The sequence below is a fragment of the Pholis gunnellus genome (assembly GCF_910591455.1).
Source record: "Pholis gunnellus genome assembly, chromosome: 9".
NCBI lineage: Eukaryota > Metazoa > Chordata > Actinopteri > Perciformes > Pholidae > Pholis > Pholis gunnellus.
In genome coordinates this window covers 12,378,220-12,399,606 of record NC_136535.1, presented here as the reverse complement: position 1 = coordinate 12,399,606, position 21,387 = coordinate 12,378,220, and the positions used below count along the sequence as shown (strand labels likewise).

Sequence of the window (21,387 nt, the reverse complement as noted above, 5' to 3'; positions counted from 1 at the left end):
GTCCAACACTCCCCTGTTCCGTCTTTCTAATGTAAATCTAATGAAACTGACTCATGCTTGAGTGTGCTTTAGCTACACGTGCAGGTTTGTGGTCGAGGCATAAAAGATTGCACACGCTGGGGCGGAAAATGGAGACTTTGTGAATCTATTAGGAGGTTGAGTTAATGAGCTCTCTGTGCAGGACATGGACACATGTTTTGCATATGTGTCAAATCCAATGACAGCCCGCTACATTTCATATTTGGAGTTACTTTACAGTGCCAAAAATAATCTGTCAGTATAGATTATGTGTCACACCTGGGTACGTCGGTGCCAGAATACTCAAATGGTCGAGGAACCGTCCAAACTGAAAGTAGCTGGCATCAGAGTCCACGCGTTTCCCCAGTGTTGAGCCTCAAACTTCTCAGGAAAGTCCTGCACAACCTGCTCTGCTGAATCTTAAAATTGTTAAGTAACCAGAGTCAAATATATTCGGGTTGCATTGCAAAGCACCGCAGGGCTGGAAAGGTTATCGCACTTCCTGTATAATAGACTCCTTACATTTCAAATTCAAATAGGCAGGTTTTGAATATTCAAATAAAGCTGTGTTCATCCTCTCTGAGAACTTCATCAGAGTCTGTGTGAAGGAAAAGGCTCTATCGGCGCAGATTACACTGTTACACAATGAGAATAAATCGCACATGTTGAGTTACAGAAGACAAAGCTCCTGCTGCTTACTGAGATAAGGTAATCCTTCGCCACAAAAGTAGGTGAACAGTGTGACTTTACATTGACAAACGCATGCACGCACACTATGCATCCCAAAAAAATCATCACTTCTACAAGTTGTCTATATGATGAGGGAGCAATGGATACAAACAGTCGGACCCTTGTGTTTTGTTGCGATTGGCTTTACTTCCAGATCCTGTGCAAAATAGTAATAGTCATCATAATTGTAATTTCTTTCCTTTTTTAAAAACTATTAATGTTAATCACAGACACAGATCATATGAAAAAACATTGTATTCAACCATGTTTTAAAGCTGGGGTTTCTGAGACTTGCAGACTTCTGAAACAGGTTTAGATACAATTCTAATAAAATGATTAAAAGTAATGAAAAATCAAGCTTAACGATGTTAATTAAGATGAAGAAGACTCTGGGTCTCCAATCAGCAGATGGGGGTTAAGCAACACGATATTCCATCGCACTACATCTGCGTCTTTTCAAATCATTTATTGGCACTTACGTCCTCTGAACCCAAAATAGCTAGGTTTGATGTGAATTTCTCTACGCTAGAAAAAAACAAAAACAAAGAGTTCTCATACTGGACAGAAATAATAGCTAATATTTTGGTGCGGGTAAATCAAGTAAGAGGCGAGTGACAGAGACAGGAGGCAGCACCACAGGAGACACTTTCATGTTCCTGATTAAGGCGCCTCCATCCCTGAGAAGAGACAGGTGACGACAGCTCAGATATAAGCCCGCCAGGGAAATCAGCTACCGCCCCACACTAGTCTCTATATCCCTGTTTAGCTACCTTACCCCTCCCGTTTGTGTGTGTGTGTGTGTGTGTGTGTGTGTTTCAGTTTGTGCGCACGTCGTTCAGCAGCAACATCCAAAAGAAAACCGAGGCCCAAACGTATTAAGAGCTGAAAATGAGGATTGTGCAGTGAATGGAGATCCCATGGTGCATGTCCACAAAGACTTGATGGCAAATAGTCTCGCTTCAGAAGCGGTTCAGCGGTGAGGGAGCAGACAGAACCACTTCAACTAGATCAATAATACTTGAGGAAAGGCGAGATTCTTACAGTGAACGGCGCTTGCCTAAAGAGCGAGAAATCAAAGAAAAGCTAACCCTCCGTGACATTCTTCTTCTCGTCCTTGTCTTTTCTTAAATAATTAAACAAGTGCTGAAAAGATCAGAGATTTAATAAGCCCAAATTTCTCATTATTTTCCGTCAAGAAAAATAGGAGGACTGCTGTCAAATGGAAAGGTGCGGAATGTTTCGGAAAAATTGCTCCGTCTACCAGCAGGTTCCCCCGAAGCGTCCTTGTAGCCATTTAATAGGCTGATATATGAGCTCTATAGGCTGCTGTTTGGTCAGCTCACACCCTTAGTTCATATTTCACCATGAAAAGCACATGACTGTATTTGAGTTGTGTAACAGTAGCTCATGCTGCCGACGTGTTCCAGACCAGCCTGCTGAACAGGGTTTTCACTTAAAAAATATCGAACAACATCCTCACCGTCTCCGTCCATCTCTGTCTCGAGGGAAGGGGTGCAATCATGTCAATGATGGATAACTGACAGCACACTTGCACAACATTCCTTTCACACAGTTTCTCTTCATGTTGCAGGCTGAACCATGGAGGCCCCATTCCAAACGTCAACATTGTGTGCTCTATAATTTAGCTGTTCCCCGACTACTGTAATGGCTTGTCAGTGTTTTTATGGCGTAAAACTAAGGGCATCAGCTCGTATTTTTTACCCGACTGTCGAGAGCTGTTTGGCAAAAAACACTATTGCCCATTGCTGAGAGAGCATCTTTGACGCAGGTAATGCGGACGCGTGCACAACAAAATGGTCTTGTGTGTTCTGTTCCGTATGTTGCGGTGAAAGAGGGGTGGTGGTAGTATTTCCCCCAAACCATTAGGCCTCTCTCGCTTTTATGTGTCGGCTGCAAACTTGTTTAGCCACGATAGCAGCATGGCTCTTGTGACGACAGTGTTGGTCTGTCAGTAAATTGGTTGTTTAATGGGTCGCCTTCAAATGTAGTGTTTTGAGTGAATCTCGCCGACTGTTAGATGGATTGGCACAAAACTATGCACAGACAGTCACGGTGCCTACATGATGAACCCTAATCCCTTTGATGATCCCTTAGCTTTTCATCTAAGGGTAGCATTAAGCTCAAAGCAAAGCTTTATACCAAAGTATAACCTAAAGGAGCTAGTCGAGTCTTACAATCCTAGTCAGTCGTCCTTCAAATTGCTGCTGATTTGAGCTGCAACAAGCAATTCTTATTCATAAATCTGCTGTTTTTTTTCTCAATTAATCGTTTTGTCTATGAAATACCAGGAATCGCACATTTATAGAGCCAAAGGTGACGTCTTCACCCTCCTTTATTTAAGCAACCAACAGTCCAAAACCCAAAGGGATTCAGTTTAGGATCACCTATGACAAAAACAAAACAGCAAACCAGAGAATATTTGGTATTTCTGCTTGACAAATGACTGCAATGATTTAATGATTATTAAAATAGTTGCTGAATAATAGTTCCAGCTCTGGTGTTGATGTTGTTGATGAAGCGGCCTAAAATGCAGCAGGCATGAGTTTGTGGAAGAACTTTGGGGTCGACAAGAGCCGCATTGTGTGCAATGAGTCTGCGACGTGGAGATTTCGAGCCATCTTACGAGCCTCATTTTTTTTGTGCTACACCATCTGTTCCTGGGCACAGAAAGCTTCCCAACACCCTAAAGATGTCTCCCTGCACCTCTTTGACCTTCAGAAGGGTGAGAATCAATCAGAAAAGAAGGTCCCTTTATGGATGGAAACACTTGAGGACAAAGGTTTCATTTTGTGCAACGTTACCCACAGGCTCTATCCGCAGTCCAGCTCAACCATTTGAGTGTTTTTAAGTTCCTGCAGATTCTTATCTAGAAGTTTCATAAGAAACATTGTTATGAGTACAACCTATTTATTAGTTTTATGGCATAGGAGAGTGTGTGATATTTTCAGACATTAATAAAAAGTCTAGATAATTACCATCGAAATGAACCCACGGTGACATCTTTAAACGTCTTGCTTTGTCTGATCATCAGTCCAAGACCAAATATATTGTATCAATGAGCAGAAAATATAGAGAATATTTGGAGCTTTTGCTTGAAAATCAAACAAAATAGTTATCGTTAATCAATACATCTACTTATCATTTCAGCTCTATGAGTGACTTGTTTTTTTTTGTGTCAAAAACAGAACAACCAGAGTAGAGTAAAATAAAAACCTCTCATACTTTCACAGTTTACACTGAGCAGAGCCACGTTTATCACCTCAGGGCAAAGCGAGCCTGTGTGCTGCAGAGGACAGCAAATGGAGAATGATGTACAACACACAATATGATTAGTCTGACTATATTAAGCATAATGGCTCCCCTCCTTCACCCCGGCAGCATCGGCACATTTTTAGACCGCTGTGCGACCAAACCAACAATAGTATTCATGCTCTGCAAACTCATGCTAATGCTGCATGTTACTCAGGAAAATAAGGCAAAAGCTGTAATGTGTATGTAGGTGGTTTTCACAAAACATAAGAATGCAAAAGCACAGAGGAGTAATGCTCGCCGAAGTAGCCCTCCTCAGTGCTCTCCATGCATCTTTTTTACTTCAATATACCTGAGCAATGAATAGCCTAACCTGCTTTACACTCTCCCTTCCCGAGATATAAAATGTGGTTTCCAGCGTGAAGTGTCTTAGAGAGACACACGGATAGCTCTCTTCCCCTCAGGCTAAAGACAACAATGTTCATTTGCCGCATCATGTGTGGTCAACAGACACCTACAGACGACAGCAGGCGGGAACCGGGCTAATGCATTGCCTGCAGTCCCACCTGTCGGGTTCCCATTGTTGCCTCGTGACTAGAAAAAAAAAAAAAAAGCCGGCTTCATTTTCTCTGGTTTCAGACTAGTCTCGAGAAGGGCCTTCAGTACCTGTGCAGACCTGCCTCTGAGGAATCAGGTTGCCTCTCGTCTGGGATTGAGACGAAGAAGGAGAGAAGGGCTCAAGGAGGAGGAAAAGATCTATTTTGCCTTCAGGTGTTTCAAGCCACTTGTGTACTCGATGGCTGCTTCCCTAAAGAAATGCCACGTCGTTACAGATAAATCTTTCATATCATAAATCCTTGATTTTCAATGCAGGTTTTAAAGAGCCTCAAAACATTTTAATCAGCTTCTTTCTACGACTGATAGGGTCTTACATGAAAACTATATTTTCAGCCAAAGTTAATCCAGCTTTGCTTATTTCACGTGTTTTGTTTTTCTCCTTGATTTGTTCGCTGGTTTGAAGTGGGTGAGGCTTGGTTGGAAAATGAGATGTCACATACCTCTGGGCACCAATCCCAATTCAGCGATATTTGAATGAAAATGTGATGACGGAGGCAGATAAGCTGAGTCGTTGACTGTTAAATCCTGTTTTTTTGCAGGATTGCATAGCAGGAGGTAATTCAAGCGAGAGACCCGAGTGCACAATACATCATATCTTGTTTGCTTCCACCTCTTCGATTTCCTACAATTCCCAGAATACCTGCTGACAATCCCCAGACAACAGGTGGAAACTCTTTGCATCAGCTGTGGGTTATTCGTGTGTAGGCGAAGACAATAAAAGCGCTGGAATAATAAGCCCAACGGGAGCAGTGAGTCCTCAAAACACAGGATGTCTTGTTGTCACCAAATTGCATTCTGGTCCTTTAAGGACACTGTCCGAGTAACTTACCGCCGTGTTGTCTGCATTGGTATAAGTAATGGGGAAAGGATGTGATTCTGAGGGACTGGTATCAAAATGTTGATGTATTAGACAGTTTTCCATTTCATTTAGGCTTCAGTGGAAAAATATCTCAACATGATGACACGTCTGTGTTCTGACTCGCCATGCAAGGTAATGAGACACGGTACAGTGCCAAGCCACAAAATAGACCTCAGACTGCCAGGTAGATTGCCAAACCCTTGTCCCATTAGCGTCTCCCTGGAGAGACGCTCTCATACCTTCCAAAAACACGCAGAAAATATGTGCAATCTCAATTTCTGCACTTTTCTGTCCCTACTCTCACTAACTAACATAGACAAACATAGGGTATTTAAGCCTTGAAGCTGGATAAAAGACACAACGTAAAGATTTACAGAATACAGTGAAAAATCTGCAAAAATAAATTCAAGAACCTCTTGCATTTTTCCCTTTGATTAGCAAGAGAGTTTAATGTGAGATTTTAAAAGGGAACCATTGTCAAGAGTATTTAATAAATCATGTTCAAGTTCCTTTAAATAGCTGTCTCACTCTAAAGATGCAGACGGCACAATCAAAGCAGACAATGCGGCTTTGATTTGGCTTAAATTGTTCTGCAAAACTTCAGCAAAGCACTGAAGAGAGCGAATGTCTAGAGGGGAAAGTTTCTGCTGGTACTGGAAGTAATGGGAGCATAAGTAAATGTTACCACAAGGCTTAAGAACGTATGTATATACAATTATACACATATTTATACAGTGTATCCGCCGGAAAGTATCTAATGCTTTGCCTCTACACATTATTGGCCGTATCACAGAGTTACATTTTTCTCTGAGCGAGACAGATGGCAAAGACAAAAGCACATTACAAGAAGGGTGATTATCACTCTAAATGACTTGCCATAAGGTTTCCTAGAAATTGATCTTGTGGCACGATCATTAGTCTTTAAAATGTTCTCCTCTTTACACTCGACCACACGAGCCTTCGTAAAAACCCTCTTAAAAGATGTCATAAATTGCGTAAGCATGCGAGCTGCACAAGTGCGGCGACTGCTCTTAAGACAGCAGCCTGCCGCCGGAGTGATCGGGTGCTAAGTGCACTCAGAAATCACGTCCATTATATCGTGAATTATGTATTTGAAGGGCGCAGGCCAGGGGACCGGAGGGGAGAAGTGCTTGTGAGGTGCCTGTGGGCAGACTCGGGGCAGATCACAGGAGAGCTCACAGTCCTGACTCCAAGCGTCCGCCAACAACTCCCATTAACGACGTGCCATTAAAGGCAACATTAGGCCATTAACAAAGCGCAACCACACCGCTTACTACTTATCCATTAACCCTTCCTAATGCAGCGCGGTGCCTAACATTTTGTCAATTAGTTCATTTTCCTGTTTCAGGAAGAGCGGACCTTAACCCAACCAAAGGCTCGAGGCTATGAATGAACAAGATTGATTTTACAAATTCCCTGTCAGTACCTGAGACTATAGGGGGAAGCTAATGGATTCCTATGTCTCGACTGTGTCATGATGGCCGTGTTTCTCAGGTAAGAATACAAAATAAAAAACTCCACCTCTGCAAGGATAAAGCAGAATCAAGTATATACTGTAAAGACTGTGTAATTCTCCGCCTTTCTTCTGTGACAAGAAATTGAGTTCGACTGACATTCAATGCTCTTTTCACTTCCATACCTAAAAGCACCAAAGAAAGGACGCCTATCAAATTTGCTTAAGAGTTTATATCAAATGCTGCTTTTCAAACCTGGGACCTATTAACTTTGAATCCAGTCAGTTTAGACGCGTGATTGGGAACCACTCATTCATTCTTAATGATCGCTGAGTCATTTCTATGGGATAACTTTCTCATATGCCAAAGAGGCTTCAAACTATATTATGCTGGAGGATCCCACAAGCGTTATTGAATTTGTCCTGCTCGCCCATGCCTAATGATCAGCTTGCATCCACAACTCCGCCTGCAATCGCAGGGGCTTTGAATCAAAGTTTATCTCGTGGCTTCTTAAACACTTCGAAGAGGTTCTTTCGGGGCTAAAGTTGAGCTCCTAAAGAAGCTTGGTTGAGTGCTTGACAACGTTTCAGCAGCACTGATAGAGCACACTTTACAAGAGTCTTTACAAGAAAATAACATTCCATCAACTGCAGCTCGGATTCATGTCTGTAGTTTGGGATTTTAGTGTGTCCAACTGCACTCGCAGCATTTTAGGTGCATGCATCTGAGTTTAGCCTTAAAGCCGGTATATGATCACATGGTTCAATGGTTTCCAAATGTTAATACTGCGTTTGAGATTATGAGGCACATATCAATGCACAGAGAGGGTCGGACTTTCTGTTTGAAAACTCTATTTACAGCCTATGTAATTACAATCACATACCCGTTTCCTCCAGCAATCACTGGGATGTATAATCAAGCCAATTAAGGCTGAAAAAATGCAGTCACACTGATAATGAAATAAATGTTTACAGCCTAATAAAATAAATGTACGGGTTACAGAGGTGCTGCAGATGGTGTGATGCTCCAGACGGGAGCCTCTAAAAGTGAGAAACGCTTCTCACTAATGAATATAGTGCCCTTTGAATTACTGACGAGTTTGAACTGATACTCATAAATCGAAAGTCCATGAAGTGAATCTTCAAGTTCTTATAACCTTTTCGGGTTTTTTTCACCCTGTGCAGCTACATGCGTTAATAGGCCGCTTTAAAATATTCCCGACACATTCAAAACAACCTTCTTGACATCAAAGTGCTCGTCGTTTCGGCAAGTCTCTTCAAGAGGTATCACATCAGACGGGAGGTTTCAGTTTTATGCATACACTCCGTAAACCTGCGAGCCTCGCTTGCCTGAAGCAACTGGGGCTACTAGAGCGGGACTGACTTTCAGGATGTCCGATTATAGATTGGACATCGTTTGTAATCAGTTATATTTATAGCCTAAAGGGTCCTCGGCCTAAACGTCATACAGCCAAAGAGAGAGAAAGAGAGAGAGTCTGATACTCTAACGATTAACGGATTACAAAATAGTAAAAAACATTTGATATGTTTATGTCATTTATCAAGCAAAGATGTCAAACATAACGCTGAATACAACTTTTAAAGTTTAATGATTTCTCTCTTTTGTATGGCTGTAAATTTATATTTTAGGGCTCCTTGTCAGACAAACCGAGCTATTTAAGGAATTTAATTAAATTGTTATACCTAAAGATTGATTAGTTAAGAGAAAAAGGATAATCAACAGCTCGTTTTGTATTAAATTGATCACTTACAGTCCTAGCTCATTACAAACCCTCTTGCTCAACATTGGTGACTAATGAAGATTTTGCACTGATTAATAAAACACTTATTTTTTTTATTTGACTGTTTGAATAATTGCTTGGTCTAGGGCCCTCTTGCTGCTTTTCTCTGTTTTATAACATTTGGACTGTTGCCCAGATTTGCACATGTCACTTTGGGCTCTGGCAACATGTGATGGGCATTTCCACCATATTTTCTGACAGAAATGACAGCTGAATCTGTAATGATAATGCCACACCCTTGCGCTCCACATATTATATATGCGAACAGACAAAGCACTACAGGAGGGTAGGTTGAAACATCCCCTGCAGCATCAGACTAAAAGCATCCTCATACTGGTAGAACATTCTGTAGAATTAGATTATGTTTTTTATTTAGAACTATTACCCCAGCTAGCAGCCATACACATCCAACTATTTACCCCGACTGTAATAAGCTCTTTGTTCAAGTACTTGCATGTCTGTCTCCACCACAAGTGCTCCCTTTCCTGGAAGCGTGGCCCCGCCCTGTCCTTGCCCCCTGCGCCCCCATAAAAAGGAAATCCTTTGAACATCTGCGGCACATTGGGCCTGGGGGAGCACTTGTGTTTACTATTATACTATCTGTATGAACATATTACAGTTGCAGGTGCCTGAGGATACCAATCAAACCTGCTGCCACAACAAAGCCCCTGTTGAAGGTAAAAGGCAAACGCCTTGTCCACACAGCAGAGCTGGCTCCGGAGCCACACACAGCCATGACCGGAGTGGTGGAGAAAGAGTGGGATGAACTCGCCCGGAGCCCATCACTTCCCTACGCGGGTAAACAACAAAGCATCGACTCATCGATCTTAAAGTGCTTCGTTAGACACCACATGAGCCGGGGACCACTATTTCCGCCCCCCCCCGACACAAAATGGATGATTAGTGGAAATATGTGCAATAGTTGTAGTATTGTCTCAATGTAATGCACAGCACCTACTTTGCCGTATCAATAATGCATGCCTTGTGACACTGTAAACAACAGAAAATATTAACAGGTAGATATTTCCATTTGTTCAGCAGATGGCTTGTGTAGCTTTCATCACTGGTAATTGCCGCGGCGAGGCTGGTATACTTTCGCATTAGTTGAGCGAGGAGTCATGTATGCTGTTGTGCACTCATAATGACAGGCCTGACCTTCTAACCCTTCACTGTGAAACAGAGCAGGCAATGCTCCCCATTCTAAATAAGCCAAACAGCCTGGTTGGTATTAAGAGGGCATGACGGTTTCAAATTGTGTCCTGCTTTAGCTTCTGGCTCCGGGGGGGTCCTAAAGCCTCTGCTGGCTAAACAGAGCAGAGAGCGATGGGAGGAATACATGGAATGCAGATAATACATACAAAGGATTATGTACCTGCTTGCACATCAAATCTGTGTGGTTTCACATTTAATACCCATGAACCAACGTCTGCTTTGATGGCAGTACTGTGAAAAGTTGGAGATTAACGTGTGCTGTCCCACCACTGACTCTTTCTGTGACTTTAGGACGTTCAGATTTACGTGGCGGGATAACCTCTAACATTATTCGGCTGAAAGGCTTTACCAGTGTAAACTCCACTGGCGCCAAGCTGGTTTTTCTGTATGATGAATTTGTGTATTCTATAACCTAATCTATTTGTTTATGCGAAATAAATGAACTTGTGTCCGAAAGACAATTTATCTTTCAAAGAAAGGTCACTATAAGCGATGTCTTACTTTCTCTAAAGACACATAACAGATAGAAATGTCAATCTTGAGCTTTTGTTTGTCTTTTGTTTCTGTAAAATGAGATAACCCCTCTCAGTTTATGTCATCCCACATATGTCACCGTCGTCTTGCTGGGTAGGCGGGCATGATAATTTCATTAGTAGTGGTTATTGCATTTTCTTCTTCCTCTATGACATGAGGAGAAGACATAAATCAGGGTAAGTGCTTTTAACCATCCACCCTGGCGTAGCACATCTCCCACTCTGTGGCACATCCAGAACAAAAGCACAAGAAGCCCTGCAGATCTAACTGATAGTGAGCAGCACACAAACGCCATGCTTCACACAAAATCTGTCAATGAGCACCTCTGAAAGACGTCTACAAAATATCTACAATATGGCCTCGTGAGCTCGGGGGTAAAACATCTCCATGGGACTGCTCTGCACAGACTATCCCCCCTCCAAGCAACCTGAGTCAACACGCTGGTTAGAAAGTTCCCCAGAGCAACGAGCTGCTCCGATTGCGGGGTCAGACAAAAATGCAAGAGCTCGGGGCAACGGCTCCTCTGAAAGTACAGAAAGGGATATAAATTGTAACAGAACAAAAGGATCACTGATACATAAGGACATTTTCTGTGAAGTTAAACAAACATTAAAAAAAAAACAGTAGTAGAAACTACACACGTATTTGGAAATACGCCATGCAAATGTATTTCTAGCCACGCTGGCGGCACGGCGCTGCAGATGGAAAATGTCGGTGGTTTGGGCGACCACTTTGTTCCAGACTGAATATCTCGACAACTGTTGGATGGATTGCGTTGAAGTTTGGCACAGACTAGAGCTGTGGAGTCAATTGTTGGATTAATAGATCAACAGAAAATGAATAAGTCATTCTTTTGATATTTAATGAATCATCACTTTCAGTACAGACATTCATGGTCTCCTCAGGATGAATTTTTATTTCTTCGGGGACCCCTTAACTTTCCCTGTAGTGCTTCTTCAGGTCACAATTTTGATTTGTCTGAGACGTTAATGACCAAATAACTGCAAAAGTAATGGCTTTCTCGTCATACTCGTCTGCACTCACATTTTTAGTGTCTCCCGAATTAGCAAATGTTAGCATGCAAAATGGTTAGACCACGACGATGATAAACATCATACATGCTAAACATCAGCGTGATGGCACTATCACTGTGAGCATGTTAGCATGCTGTGTATCTAGTCCTGTTTTATAGCTCATTAGAACTTCTCAGCGGAAGGAGGAAAAAAAAGATGTACAAACTGAGCAAGAGGAGAGAAAATCACATCTAAAAACAAACTTCTTCGCCGCCTTCTCTTACGTGTTAAGTTGTTAATATTAAGAACATGCATATTCGCAGATGTAATGACCTGAGATATGGAAATGCAATGAACACAAGACATTACCGAGGACGATAAGACATATATTCATTCAAGCGTGGTATCAGAGGAAATGGCAGCCTGAGCAAGAAAGGTGACAATTATTAGAACCCCAGTGGGAGATATTACTGAGTGAACAAATGACAAACGGTGGCTGTGATATCCTGTTGGTTTGGTGTGTCCGTTGGTGTTGGCTCTGTTTATACATGAGCGTGGTGCTGTGGCAGTGAGACAGGTAATCCTCAGATTTCCTCAGGAAAGAGCACCGACACTCACAAAAAAAAGGGTCTTTTCAGTGTCAGTTTTTTTGCAGTGTGACCAGACCCTGCGCAAAATGAAATGAAATCACTATCATTACATGAGGAAATGATGTGTCATCTCTCCCTGTATCCACTACTCGTATGTGGGGGGGAAATGAATGAAAGTATAATGGGTTATGGCATCTTCATTACTCAAAATTAAACCCTGCAAAGTTCATTTAACAATGTCCTCACTCTAGACAAGACAGGCACTGTAATAAAGCAGCAACTTTATATGGCAAGAGGCTGCTTGTGAGTATACTATTAAACGCTCCTGCTTTTTATTTTGCGACCACCACGCTGTCGAGACACAATGATATAAGAGTCGTGCACGCTGTTTTCCTGTGCCGAGAGTATAAGTCAGTGCAAAATCCTGTGTTTAAAATGCACCAGTGGGATGTGTAATGCATAGAGATTCTTCCCGGGAACAAGAGGCTACTTGACCTCTGAAGACGCCCCGTTAGAAAATGAAGTAATGCATCCAATTAACAGACAAGCATCTCTTCACCTTGCTTGTGAGATCTGGCAGGGGAACAGCTGAATACTTAAGAGCAAAGAAGAGTGTCTTATCATAAAACATCCAACACCTCCACAAGTCATTTTACTAGTTAGTACAAATTCTGATGTTGAATCCGAGGACAAAATGCTGCTCTTTCTGATGATTTTTTGCGAACAAGATTGTTTAGATGCAAGGATTACCTTTCTTCTCACTTCATCATGGTTTTTGCAAGAAGTTACACGCAAGAACGTGGCCCTGGGGCCAGAGTGGAAGTCTAAGTTTTCAAGGTCTGGAATGTGAAAAGGTCTTTCATCCAAAGGGGAGTGTGTGGGGGGGGGGGGGGGGATTACTGATTTATGTACAGTTTGTTTAGAGCGAGCAACGCTCCCAGACAGGGTCCAATAATAACCTACATTTTAATGAATATATAGAGTAAACATGTTCTCTTGAGCATCAGTGGGTTGCAACATCCAAAGAATACAATACTGCTGTTTGTCTATTACGTTTAGGTTAGTATTTCAACTGTTTGACATAATTAGCTAAAAGTATTATATAATTGCTGGTTATGTGCTAATTTTGGCTAATTATTTAAATGGCCTATGCATTATTTTGGGCTATATGACCTGTACATTCAATCTTGCCACCAACTGAAACTTCTCCTGTGCCAAGCGTGTAGGAGAACTACGGTGACGGCTGCAAAGAAAATGCAAATGGCCCTACCTAGAGCCAGTGTTTGGTTTGTTCTTTCTAGGCTACTGTAGAAACATGGCAGTGCAACGGAGCGGACTGCGGGAATGGGACCCACTCCATATGAAGTTATATACGACTCATTCTGAGCTAACGAAAATACAACCATTCTTATTTTCACGGGAATCCAAGACAACTTAAGAAAACATGCTTATTATATTATATTCCACTTCTACCAAAAGATCGCCCTAAATAGTACACACTGACCCTTTAACCTGACTCTTTAACAGGCTATAAAACCCATTCATCCATTTATTTGACTGTGTTCAGGCGTGTTCAGACAATGAACTCAGGTTGGTGGGAGGTGCAGTCAGCGTATTGTAGCCGGTAGCTTGAGAGTTATTGTGACAGTAAAATTAATAAAGATCTGCATCATGGGAATCCAATAAATAGAGCAGCTTGAAATCCAGTAAAAGAGTAAAGCAATTAAAAAAAAAATATATATATATATATATATAACTGCCATGATTTCAAATTTCAAGGGCGGCATCCAGCATGTGAGAATAGGTGTGGGCTTTCCTCCCCTTCCCATGAGCCTATTGTAGACCTCCATAAAAGGTTCAAGGGTAGTCCCAAGTGTATTGATATACGGATGACCCAGAGCAGACGAGCCAACCATTTAATCTTCTATCTTTTTCACACTTAGGCCCGAACGGAATGGCAGGCTTTTAATTCCAATCAGAGATATACTCTTGCTATCCCCGGTAAAAGGGAATCTCCCTGAATGAGAACTCCTGTCTCCGGCAAGTTCAGTCGAAGCAGTATGTAATCAGAGATAGCTCCGGGCACTCGCAGACTGCAGCAGCAGTCTATGAGGGAAGAATGGTGGACATCAGCACAAGACAAAGAAACAGCTTTTAAAATGGCGAGAATGTGAATACCGAGGTCAAATGGAGACACAAGACTGTTCTGTTGAGTCCTAAAGGCACTGCGTAACGGGGAGCCGCACAATGTTTCATGAATGAAACACTGCTAAGCAGCGTCTGAATGAATAGAGAGAATTCTCAGTATTGCGGACGAGCTTTTGGCCCAACAGAGGATGATTCAGAAATGAATGGAAGACAAAACTCCATGTCATTTTATGAGTTGGCCCCAGGCTCCAAATGGATGTTTCACCTATTGTACAAAAGCTGTGTCAAACCGCCTGACTTCCATGATACTCAGACAAAGTCAGAAGAAAGGCCTGACGCACTAGCAATCTCCTGCCTTGCCACTTGAGTCCCATAAATAGGCAGAGATAATGATTTTATGGCAGCGGAGGCATACATATCAGAGGTTCACTACGAACCCCCCTCAGGGGTCAGTAGGAGCCCCTGCTGCTGACGCTGTGCTGTCAGTGGTGGTGAAAAGTGTCTTTGTCTTCGCCTAATCTAGAAGACACATTATAATGAGAAAAAGAAGTTCATTAAATGTAATTTACAAAAACAAAAGCAACATCAGCACCCACCCGCTTGACTTTTCACAGGCCCTTTTACGGTATTCCTTAAATATTCTCTGAGGTCGAAGGATTAACATCACAGTTAATGGAGAGTGCTCAAAGAATTCATTAAAACAGAGCAATGACTCTAATGGAGAATTTGAACAAAGATCCAGGCCCTGCTAAAGATGGGTGTGGCCCCGGGGCTTTTCATATGGAGGAGAAACCCCCCCCCACCCCCACCCAGTCAGGTTGCACATGATGTGAAGTGCAGGGAGAGGCAGCAGCTACTCTGTGCCCTCTCCGAGGGGTGTGTGCTGTTCCATATTAATGACAAAGAGAGGAGCGGGGAGCAAGAAGTCACTATCATACACTCATTTGTTAAAAAAGAGCCAGCATCACAATACAGTCGGCGGGAGTCCACAGGAAATCCAGTGAAAGCGGGGGGCTGCGTCAATGACAAAAGAGAGAAACAACCTCACTTTTTGTCCCTGAGACAAGGGCTGCCCAATCTCAGAGTGCTGTTGGGCTTTCACCAAAACCAAGGATACCTTCATGCATTTCAATAGGGGTATTCCTGCATAAAGAACGAAGCACTACTGCATAGCACAGTCATCCCTCTCCTGTTGTTAAGCCTTTCTTTATAGCTGAAACAATAGAACTCTGGTCCCTCCCCTTGAATAACAAATAAACCATTATTTTGCACGGCAGAGCGAGAAACCTGTGTGCACAATGAGGAAAGTGAGAAAATGGCAAAGCGTGAACTGAGATGTTAGTCTGTTTGGTAAAACACTGCGATGCTTTCACTCAATAATCACGCCTCAGTTTCACCACGTAAAGTGCGAAACGGCACGTATGAAAAGTTAACAAAGGGCCCAATTCAACCGGCCTCTCTTAACCTGGCTGGGCTGAATAGGCCATTTTAGCCGAGATTATAAAAATTAAATATATCTCACACTCGGGCTCTAAAAGTGGGGCAAACCAGTCACCAAAGTGTAATTAAGATTCACTTGCTGCTGTTTTACAGATAATTGTGTGCGTAAAACTGTCACAGGCGAACAAAAGGCCCTTTTCTCATTGAGTCATTGCCTCGGAGTGATTGCTTTTGCCACACAAGTCCTTTCATTTTCTCAAGGCAAAAGCGCTCGTACATCTCCCTGCTCGGTGAGTCCGGCAGAGAGGGAATTGCTCCCTCTGACGTGTAGGAAACTCAGCATGTTCATGTGGTAGCTCATATTTCTCACTTCATCTAATCTAAAGGTGAAGGTGGATTTAGTGATGAGACTTTTTGGAGCAAATCTAAAAGTCTACGCAACATTTTTAGAGCTTTAGCCATAAAAACGACTCCCTCTAAAAGTTATAATCGAGTGAACAATGAGGCGAAAACTGCTACAGTTTAGCTCAATGTCAGTGACGGGAACAAACCGGTTTTTCAACAACTGCACACACACAAGAATCATAATGAGACAGTCGGCCCTAAAAACCTCCCCCACCTCCTCCACCTGTTCAGTGTCCTGGTGGGACAACCCACAGACCGAGAGGAATCACTTTTACATGACTATATTCAACTGTGTTACAGCATTACAGTTTAGTCCAATTGTACTCTGGTTTGCACAATCTAGGACCATTTGTTTGTCTGTTTAATTCACGGTCTACAGTAGCTGAGCAGCTAGCACACCATATGGTCCAGATGCATATGTTATAAGCATCATTTCTCTGGGGATGAGGCCTAATTTCTTGTAAATTGTGGTATCCACAGATTTTTTCAGGTTAATGATCGACGCTTGTATCGAATTTCTGAGTTGCACTAAAAACCTGCTGTTGTGCAGCATCCGAGGCTATATAACAGGTTTAATTTCATCATAACTTCAGGTTATTTGTAGTTGTACGTCACCCTTAGCTTCCTCTTTATCTTTATTCATCAGTGATTTAAAGCTGAAGTTACCGTGTCGTTAATTAAGCTTGAGCCCCACATCCCGGCTATAAAGCGCTGCTGCCAGGGGCGCTAGTAGGAATCCTGCTGCCCCCCGATGGGAAGTGACACTGGGCTCCCCACCCTAATGCTGCTTTAATTTACAGTACAACCTCGCCTGTCTGAACGGCCCCTCTCTTGTTTGAGGAGCCCATGAAAGTGTGCCCCCCCCCCCCCCTATTTTCTCCATCAATATGCTCAGATTTTCGTCCGATTTCAAATTTCCGATCGAGGCTTGAGGAAGGACTAATGCACATACAGAATGATCCTTATTGGACACCTGTGTCTTTCATTCTATCTCACTCGCGTTGTGATTCTTGGGTGAGTAATGGCATATGTCTCACTTCCTATTCAATACTAAGGTCTTTTTTTTTTAACAAAAACACAAGTACACCAACTGTGTGATGCCAGAAAAAGAAATTCTCTTCACACTTTTGTTCCACACACAGGACTGAGAGTCCTCACAGGGCTTTTAAAGAGACATTACGAGCTACCACATTTGGGTTAAGCATCCATCAGTGAGATGAGTTGTGCGTGGATATTACATTTGGGGCCATTTTGAGCGTTCTAATTCTAAAAAGTACGAGGAACTATGGATTAATAGGAGCTCTGTTCCCTTTGTTAGTGTAAGATCTTTTGCACTGATAATCAAATCTTTTAATGCTGCAGATTTTCATACTACCTCGTGTTTTTCCTCAATTACTCAGACAGTTAAACTTAATTACACGATTTGATTATGTTCTGGAGCTAGCCATTTGCAAAAATCCGATCAGGAAACAACTAAACTATTTTAAGAGAGTAAGTGTTAAAGCGATAGCACCAAGGAAAGACGCAGCATTTTTATTCAAAGCCATGATTCGGCTGAGTTGCCATACTTCTCATGAATGCATCTGAATTTTGCATGAAGGGGATACAATACAAGTCACAGAGAAATCTCTTTTCAAAGAAGAAACAACCACAAGCAGTCTTCAAACATCAAGCGGAAAGCGCTGAGAAACAAGACGAGACGTGCACACGCACGCAAATACATAGTTGTACACAATCTCCCGTGTAGCTCAAGTGTACAATTAAAGCCGTTCTTTCCTGTTCCTGTGCATTAACATCACAACATTCACGAGGCAGGTCTGAACATATCCTAGTTAAAGATGAAAGAAGGGAGACAGAATCTATCTCAGGTGAAATTGGGTGACCCCCGCAAGAGATTAGTCCATTAGCAAAAAGGAGAGCCCCACTCGCTTGACAAGTAATACCAGCTGTGACACCGAGCAATGCCTGTCTGTTCAGGCGGGGGTGAGGAGGAGGGGGGGGGGGGGGGGGGAGGGGCAGTGGTGGTTGTGGTGGTGGGGGAAGGGTGTAGACACAGTAGTGAACAAAAAAAACAGATGCATCTTTCTGACTATTTGTTCCAAGAGTTATTCAGAGCTCTGTTTTTCTGTTCTAGCCATTGCTCGGCCTTCACCGACGAAGCCCCGGGAGCTGTTATTTTTTTCCATCAGTTCAAATACAATAAACACGGGCCTGTTTTTTTTTTTTATTACAAGCATCGATGCAGTTTTTATTGCAAATCCCAAACTCAATAAAGCCTTTCAGTCAGATTTTTTTAGCCGGTATTGAGCAAATTGAGGAATCGCAAACATCTGTGTTTTGTAACAACTCACGAGAAACCTTCAGTTTTTGCGAGACTGACCATCTGGTGTGTAGGCAAACACACACACACACACACACACACACACACACACACACACACACACACACACACACACACACACACACACACACACACACACACACACATGTTTCGACCATCACTTCAGGCGGCATGCCAACTAAACACACAGCAGTGTGGACGACCATAAAGTCTAACCTCATTACCAACTCAGTGCACTCTCCTCCTGTCTCAAGCACACAGCACTGCAGCGGCACAGCGGTGTAAAAACACCTTAAAAGGGCCATTCATTTCCTCTCAAATAAACCACCTGAGCCTGACTGATAGGTGCTGCATGGTGTTAATTTTCAACAACAGGCGCCACCGGGGTGTGACGAGGGAGTACAGTGAGATCAACCTCTCCACCCCTCTCCTTTCCAAGGGAGCACTTTGAGCTCCTCTGCAGCTTTGCTTAATGGCCTGGCTGAGTGATGTGAGCACATGGTGCTGCTACCTGTTGGCCCGACAGAGCAGACAACAAGGAAGCCTGCAGAAAGGCAGTCACACCTTCTGCACATGAAACACAGAGCATAAAATTAGGACTAAGAGTTGTTCAATAAAAGAAGCATACATTGTCCAAATTTGAATAAATCACCACTTAATCGCAGGGTTGCTGCATTCACATCGCACCCAATGAACCTTATTTATTTGCTATACCTTGGACAAATCATTACAACTGTTCACATCCACAATGAATCCAATCCTGCATGTAATTACTAGTGGGAGACTGTCAGGAGCACCCCCCCCCCCCCCCCCCCCAGCCAACAGGCAGCCCATCATAATTACAATAATTCAGACAGGATGTAAACGCAGCATCATTCTGCTCAACAGCCTGGTTAACAGAAATAAATCACATAAGAATGAGGCATCATGATGTCATCATGGCATGAGCACATGTGAGGACTGGGTGAGGATGGCTACCTCACTGCCTGCCTCTCCCATCATGTGTGTGTGTGTGTGTGGGGGGGGGGCAAACAAAAAAAAGGGTGGCACAATGGACAATATTTCATCTCACATAAGCCGTTTATACACACACAAAAGTCACTTTTATAGATATGACCAGGAATTTACCAGAATAAAACACGTACTGAGGTGAATTAAGTTAAAAGAAACTGCTTGGTCTTATTTATCTGGACTTTTTTTCATGCATTAGAATTAGATGTAGATTTTCTTTTATATAATCTATCACAAATGCCATGGATACTAATGACCACTGCATTATATCTGCCATATGGTGGTTTATAGCAATAAACAACAATAAAAGAATCATTTTTCATGACTTGTAATACAAAATACAGAAAGGACTATTCTCGCATAAGTTCATACGCAAACCATATCCACAGAAACTGAGCATCCATGACTAGATACGAGTAACGTGAACTATATTACAGCTCACTAACTTAAACCTAAAAAAAAACACGAGGGTCACTGCTCCACTTCTCCACAGGAAATGTGATCGATAACCCAGGCTGAAGTTTCGGTAGCACCTGCGTGTGACTGCTGGGACTTTGCCCCCCTCATGTAGGCTGATCTGCGGCTTCAGTGCACGGGAGAACCCCGCGTGAACGCCACCGCTGCCCGGATATTGGGACAAAAGCTTACCTTGGCGGAGGAGCGTGGCGAAGAGGAGGGCACGCACGCAGCTGGCGGACAACAAGTGCATCCTTGCGGGTCTCTCAGATCCTCAGTCGGCTGCTTGTTTCGGAGGTTTGTTAAACCACTTGGTGGAGTTTTCTTTCTCTTTCTTTTTTAAAGGTGGATTAAACTCAAATGGTCCTCGCGAGCCCCTGTTTCTGGTGTTCAGTTCGGATGTTCTTCTCTCAACGTGGCATGTGCTCGCCAATTCGCGCTCACATCAGTGCAGCAGGAACAGGTAATTGCGAGGAGCGCACAGACGAGCACGAGGGCGGGGGATACTGTCTGCAGCTCCGCCCCCCCCCCCCCCCCCCCCTCCTCCTCCCTCGCCTCCCTCTCCCTTTCCCCCTCCAGCTGCACCCCCACCACAACCCCACCCCCGCCACCCTCCTCCCTTTCCACCCCCCTCCTCCCTTTCCACCCCCTTTACTCTCATCTTCAACTCCTCTTCCTTCCCCCCACCCTTCTCTCTTTCAAACATGCACCCTCACTCTGCATTCAAGCACACACACACACACACACACACACACACACACACACACACACACACACACACACACACTGGGAGAAACATTCAATCAAGCAGCACCTCAGACTTGTTTCATGCAGAATACCCAGAGGGGCAATAAATACCCTAATCCTAAAGCTGCATTTAAAACTTAACTGACATAAAAGTACATAGTACTTGGTGCTAAGGGTCTTGAAAAATAGTATTATTATTGTTATTATTATTGTTGTTGTTGTTCTTATTATTATTAGTATAGTAGTAGTAGATGTACATATTTACATGTAGGCCTATGTATGTATTTAGCAGTAACCTGAAATGAATTTTCTCGATGAATCAATGGGAAGATCAGTTGGTCTATTAAATGTCAGAAAAACAGCAAACTCTCATATTTGAGAAGCTGGATCCAAAGGATGTATAATTTCTGCTTTTAAACAATTAATCAATTCTCTCTAAAGTTGCAGATTACTTGTTCCAGATGAGCGGAACGATTGCGTTCCTCCTCAATTCAATGTCAGTTCAATGTCAAAAAGCTACACTATGAGAAAAGTTGACATTTAGATTTTTACTTTTTTTTTCATTCGCTATTTTTACCTGACGACAGTGACATTTGATGAGCTTATCAGAGTGAGAAATCTGCATCTGGCAAAGTAACTTGTAGTTCCCACATCCATCACAGAAAGGCAGTGAAGTATACCGAGTACAGAGTCTACATCTGAAGTGTAGAAAAAGTAGAT

General features: G+C 42.8%; 1 protein-coding gene across 1 annotated transcript in view; it reads right to left on the bottom strand.

Annotated features, from left to right (window-relative positions):
* LOC306700812 (CD166 antigen homolog A-like) overlaps positions 1-20,358 on the bottom strand; it is a 34,373-nt gene extending 14,015 nt beyond the window's left edge. The window contains exon 1 of the mRNA XM_079165933.1: positions 20,113-20,358. Coding sequence (XP_079022059.1) covers positions 20,113-20,173 — 61 coding nt within the window. The 5' untranslated portion in view covers positions 20,174-20,358. The remainder of the gene's footprint in view (positions 1-20,112) is intronic.
* Positions 20,359-21,387: the final 1,029 nt, after the last annotated feature.